The following is a 6196-nucleotide window of genomic DNA, read 5'->3' as shown; positions in this document are numbered from 1 at the left end:
AAACCCCCCCTCGGTACTCGTTTGACATCTTGCACTTGAACAGTGTGACTGCACACTTTTACTTTTGTTTTAAACCTCTGTCAGTCTCGGTACAGGTGACCAGGCTCGGGCTAATTGCCACATGTCATTAGCATTATCATTTGCTTTATGTTTCTGATTTGTTCCTTGTTTTTTTTTTTTTCTTGTTTTTCTTGTTGCCATCACCACCCAATTACCCCGCAACATTCATTAAAGCATAATTTAATCCCATCTAATCATCTAATCTAATCTGTGTGCATAATAGGCTCATGGTTGCCACACCAGCCCATTTATGATACAGGGAAGAGGGCGGGAGGAGCTGGAGGGGGGGTGGGGTGATGCAAACAGTATATTTCTTACCTGGAATGTGCGTGATTACTTTATGAAGGCTGTTATGGATTCTGTCCTGTTGCCTTCATTGGTGGGAGCAGAAATTACAAACAAAAAAGCATATAATTGACAAAGTCACGTGTTCTCACTACGGGAACGGGCACAGCCAGTAGGAGAGCGAATGAGAGCGAAGGAGAGAGAGAGAGAGAGAGAGAGAGAGCAGTGAGGAGGAGGGAGGGGGGGAATAGAGCGAGAACAGAGGTGGTGTGAGTGAGGAAGGGATCGGAGGGAAGAGAGAAAGACATGACAAAAATATCAAAAGGCAGAAAGCACGCCGTACCATGCGAGCCAAACTGGCGACCGACGGGATCGAGGATGTCGGATTAATGGTGACGACCGCAGCCCGTTTTCGCAGAGGAAGCTTCTCTATCGCAACTTGGGCGCAGAGGGTCCGCGGGGAAACATGGCCGAAGGTTATTCTGCAATTATTATGAATTTCCCGCACCCCCTCCTCCTCTCCCCTTAAAAATATTTTTCTGCTCTTTAATGCGAGCGAAGATGGTGAGGGGGGGGGGGGGGGGGGGAGGAGGCAAGGTGCAGCGTGGTTATTGTTGCAAAGCTACTAAAACAGAGGAAAACCTGAACCGCCCCTTGCCGAGCACCGTATCTAACCATGTTTGGCTGCGTTAAGATACGCGCATTGTTAGAGCATAGCCGTGTAGTAAAAGACAAAAAAAAAAAAAAAAAAAAAAAGCTCGAAAAACCCATGTGTACACCTGCCCTTTCTTTTTTTCCCTCCCCCTTTACAACTTCACAGCAGGAACAGGGTTGTAGATGCACGACAGGACAGAAAAGCCCCCCTCCACAAGTTACAGAGCATGCCTGTGCACGGTGTAGCAGTGGATGCACTCATCTGTCACGGAGTAACAACTTTTCCAGGGGTCACGGCACATAACGCCGCGTTTGTGTGGTCAGGAGATATCAGTTTAGAAATGTTCTACCGCCCGTGAACTTCACATCGCAAGTTATAGGGGAATCCCCGCTTCTAAGTTTGATTTCTTTCCTTTCTTCTTCTTCTTCTTCTTTTCTTTTAATGCAACTTATGTAAAGCGGTACGCAAAGCCAGGGGGAGATCCCCCTCTAACCCCGCAGCTTTCTCTCTGTGTGTGTGTGTGTGTGTGTGTTTCCAGGAGGGCCGGGTAAAGGTGGCGGTGGCGCTGGCGGAGAAGACCCCGCCAAGTCCACCGAGCAGGAGGAGAGGGCTCGAGCCCAGGTCCTGTCCGGATCGGGCTTCTGCAAGTGGTTCAACGTCCGCATGGGCTTTGGATTTATATCAATGACGAACAGCGAGGGGAGCCCCGTCGACCCGCCTCTGGATGTTTTCGTCCACCAAGTAAGTCGGAAAGCAATTAAATAATTTGATAATTAAATAACTTGATCCGTAATGGTGATGAGTTTGATTTATGCCCGAGAGAGAGAGAGAGAGAGAGAGAGAGAGAGAGAGAGAGAGAGAGAGAGGCTGGAAGGGGGGATGTTTCTCCACACAGAGAGCCAGTTGCTTTTTTTCATTGTATCATCCGGATGTTTTGCATTGCCCAACATGTTACTGTGTAATCACACGTTGTCCACGGGCTTGAAAAAAAAAATACAAAAAACAAAAAACAAAAAAAACACGTTAAGTTTCCTCTTTGGGCCACATGCGACCAGCCCCCCCTCCCCCGACCCCCCTTGCCTGCTTCCCTCTCTGCAGCCCCGCGAGGGGAAGGGAAGAAGTGTTGTGTGGCTGTGACACGGTTAGTTTCACACTTTGGCCCTGAATGGACAGCAGAGCTCGCTTGTCACCCAGCCAGCCTGCTAACATGTCGGCGAGCATGTGTCTCCGCTTTTTTTTTTTTCGCTTTATAGTCTTAACTTTACGCCCTCACGTTGACTCTTTTGGTCTGCTTTTTTCTGCTGCTGTTGCTTTTGTTGTAGGATTTTGTGTGATTTAACGAGGAGCTTTCCGAAACGCATGAAGCCAGGCTCGCTTTTCCACCACATGTTGCTCTGTTGATTTATTGTGTAGGCTACGGAGTTCATTCAGAGGCCTTGTTTTCGACTCTTTCCACACTTTCTACCCCGTTAACTCGGCCTTTTTTCTTCTTCTTCTTCTTCTTTCGGTCCTGTAAAGTTTCTCTTCGAGGATTTAAGGAGATTCGTGTTCGCTGTTTCTTTGGACACTGTCCTGTAGTTGTTGTGGGCCTTCAGGAGACTTTGAGCTAAACTGGTCGGGGAAAGAGGGTCAAGATTTTGGCAGTGTTATAAAATATATATACACGCTCACGTAGGATCCTGAAAACCCTCAAGTCAGTGGCGGTTCTGGCTTGAATGAGGCCCTGGGCAAGCCACACCTTTTTTTGCCCCACACACAACTAATTACCCTTAAAAAGGTTCCTGCATAAAGTTTTCAAAGGAGCAGCCAAACTGGGGCCACTAATTTATTTAGGCAATAACAATAATCACCTTAAAGCAAGCAAACAAACAAAAAATAAATAAACAAACGGTGGCCCCTGGCAGAAAGCCATATTGCCCATATTGAAAACTCATTTCCCAGCCACTTACCCCTTAATTGAGGCCCCCTTGCCTCATCATTTAAGATATTTTTAATTATATTTTATAAAAAATAAACAAAGAAAATCTTGTAAAAAGTTTTCTGAATTGAATGTTTTACATGCAAACATTTTCCAGCCTCGGACAACGTCAAATTTAATCAGTTTAGTAGAAAAACAACCCAAATGTGTTATGGTTAAGCTGAATAATTTTATGTTTTATAAAGCTCTTTAAAATTCTCTTGTTAATTTCACACAGCGTTTCATCAGGAATGTGTGGTTTACAATTCCATTGTGACTGTCCTCTTCTTAACTTCCTCATCAGTGACGATGTTCACTGTGCTGCTCCTCTTTTTCTGCCAGACACAAATTTACCATTTATTTATTAGACGAAGAATCTCAGTAAAGTACTCGGTAAGCTGTCGTCGCTGTTCTGTTGTGGATCTTTGCACGGTGCAGCATGGATATAATATTCAATGTTTTGCGGGGAAATCGGCTCCAAAATTAACCAGAGTCACAAATCTCTGGTTCTCACTCAGCCATGTCTCCCTTACAGCTGCTTTTTGGGTCAGAACAGATCTCCAACCTCCTCTGGTAATTCCACAAATTTCCAATGTCAATTTTTGTAACTGCATTGTGGATTTCCACGATGTACACATACGCACATACGTAGTAGGTAAGATGCTATGATACGTTCAGCTAACGAGACAAATGAGGGTTTTCACGTTTAACAAGTGGAAATGTGGCAAAGCTTGGATAAAGTTTTGTGTATTTTTATAAATATAGTAAAGGTTTTAAAAAATGTTTTTTTTTTTTTTTTTTGTTCCACCCCTCTAGAGATTTTACCCTGGGTGGTAGCCATACTGCTTATATTAAAATCTTCTTCTACCAGAAATAATGGAACTAGACAGTGCCGTATGTTAACAGCTTTTCATTAAAACAATGAAGGGCATGACGTGGGAGCTCTCTGTTTAGATTTAGGTTTTAAATTAATGTAAATGAAACAAAAAAAAATGATACAATCCTTTTAGTTTCTTCAATTTTTCTATATGCAGCTGGAGTGAACGACTAAGAAAAATGTATTGATTGACAGAGAGCAATTTTCTAACTTAAAATGAGATTTCAGGTGTTTTTAGAAACCTACGTTTATGATTATTCTGTCTGATAAAGGTTTTTTAAGCAGTGAAGCTATTATGCTTTAGAAATGTGATCTCCTCATCTATGCTCATGTCTCCTTCCCTTATTTAAAGAACAATACAGTTATGAAGAATTTAACTTCTTTTTCTACTTTCGTAGCTTTAATATATCGGATTTTAAAAACACATTATGTCTTCAACCTCCCCCGAACCTACTAGGGACAAGGGTGTACAGAAAATGGATGGATGGATGGATGGATGGATGTCTGTCTTCATTTAATTTCTGTTTAGGTTTCACCAAATATATGTTTTATGTTTTTGTTACTGGCGAGTGCATCAAATCTTTGTGTCTTTGGAACAGACCGATTTGGGTTTCTGGTCAGTTCAGCAGTGGTGGTACACGGATGAATGCTTCCCTGGGCGAATCCCCACTATTTCCGCTTTAAGGAGAGATTTTAAGAATCTTTTTGAGAAAGCTAAGAATCATGCATTTCTTTTTTCCAAGCAGCTTTCCCCAAAATATGAGCTGCATCATGTTGAACAAATCTGTTTGTTTTGAAATAGTTCAGTCCAATTTGGAGTCATCTTGTCGTCTTTATATTCCAGTATTCATAGCTGTTTCAGTTGGAGGTTGTTCGTACACCAAAAACAAAGCTTTACTTTTGCGTCATCATCCAAGGGAGCCCTGGATGGGAAGCCATGAAGGCCATATTGTCTGCATCAAAAACCACCACTGCAGATAAATTTGCTGTTTTTTTTCCTACTTTTACAGTTTGCCAGTCATTAGACTAAACTTTTTTTTTCTTTTTGCAAGATAATTTTTTTCTCTTTCTCTTTCTTTATCATTTTTTGGATCTTGGTAGAGCTTCCTGTCCCTTACTGGGTTTGTACTTCTGCTGATATGTAGGTGATATGTAGGAGTTGCCATCCTCTGCATGGTGTTTGTTTTAAAGGATAAAACTGAAGTGACTTAACTTTAACCAGTAAAATTACCCTGTGTTACAATTAAAAAGTGAAAAAAAAAGTAAAATTAAGAATAAACAATCTTAAAACAAAACAAAACTAAGAGTTAGGTAAAAATCAAACTCAAAAGTCACTATAAGATTTTCCTTTAAAAAAAAAAAAGTAAGCTGCTTTCAGGACTTCCACATGCAGCCATTTTGGAACGCCACTGCTATTTTACTGATTCGCAAACATTGATTTACAATTTGCAGCACGTTTAGACAGAAGTGATTTCACTCATTCATGTACCGCTGACCGCTGCAGATAGGCACCACAATTATAACAAATGAGTGAAAAACCGGTCATGTTGTTATAATGAAAGTAAAACAGTGCAGTCTGCCTAAGATGCACATATGTCCACTTCATGTGTCCTTCACCGTGTAGGATATATAATTATATACACATGAAATTGTAAAGCTTCAAACATTCTGTCAGTTTATAAATTAATTGTGTTTTTACCATGCAAAGTGGATTACTTCACCACCTTGTTCTTTATTGACTGTCTTGCTGCTTTCATTGACATAGTAGACCACTAGTACTTGAATACTGTGGGCTCCTTTCATTCTTGACTCTTTCAGATGCTTTAGAGATGGATCAGGTGTGGAACAGTGAAGAGTAGGTGTTGCATATACTCTGGTTGAATCGGTGTATTTCTGTAGGACTGTAAAAACCTTGGGATGGAAATGGGTAAAAAGCTGGTCGGTTAGGGATACTCGCCATTTTGAAGCCCTCGGTTTGTTTTAAGCATTGTGATCTATTTTATTGACAGGTATTTTGTTGTGCTGAGAGTAAAATAATGATCTCTAAAAAAAAAAAAAGTGCTCTCTTTCAAAATTCTTTCATGTGATGTTTTTTTTTTTTTTTAGTAAAAAAAACTAGTAAAGCTAGTTTTATGCAATTTTGAGTCGTCTTTTTTGATTTCTGTACGGGTATTTTTTGATAAATTATGCCAAAAATCTACATTCTCGCAAAACCGGTGACAGTCGCCGAGAGAAGGATGGTTGCGATATAAGATCTCGTATGGGTTTATTTTATCCACATGTATTTTTGCCTATTTAAAAAAAAAAAAAAAAAAAAAAAGCTAATTCCCCCTTTTTTGGAAAATTAAAAACCCCCAAATGA

The 6196-nt window shown here is 40.9% G+C and overlaps 1 protein-coding gene across 1 annotated transcript in view; it reads left to right on the top strand.

The window, feature by feature from the left end:
• The first annotated feature begins 604 nt into the window (after positions 1 to 604).
• lin28b (lin-28 homolog B (C. elegans)) overlaps positions 605 to 6196 on the top strand; it is a 22500-nt gene continuing 16908 nt past the window's right edge. Inside the window, exons 1-2 of the mRNA XM_015048222.1 lie at positions 605 to 821; positions 1539 to 1741. Of these exons, the coding sequence (XP_014903708.1) occupies positions 812 to 821; positions 1539 to 1741 (213 nt within the window). The 5' untranslated portion in view covers positions 605 to 811. The remainder of the gene's footprint in view (positions 822 to 1538; positions 1742 to 6196) is intronic.

This window comes from Poecilia latipinna, unplaced genomic scaffold (genome assembly GCF_001443285.1).
Source record: "Poecilia latipinna isolate Pla-1442-1.1 unplaced genomic scaffold, P_latipinna-1.0 Scaffold868, whole genome shotgun sequence".
Classification (NCBI taxonomy): domain Eukaryota; kingdom Metazoa; phylum Chordata; class Actinopteri; order Cyprinodontiformes; family Poeciliidae; genus Poecilia; species Poecilia latipinna.
Note: the sequence above shows the minus strand (reverse complement) of the source record. Positions and strands in the feature narration are given on the sequence as shown.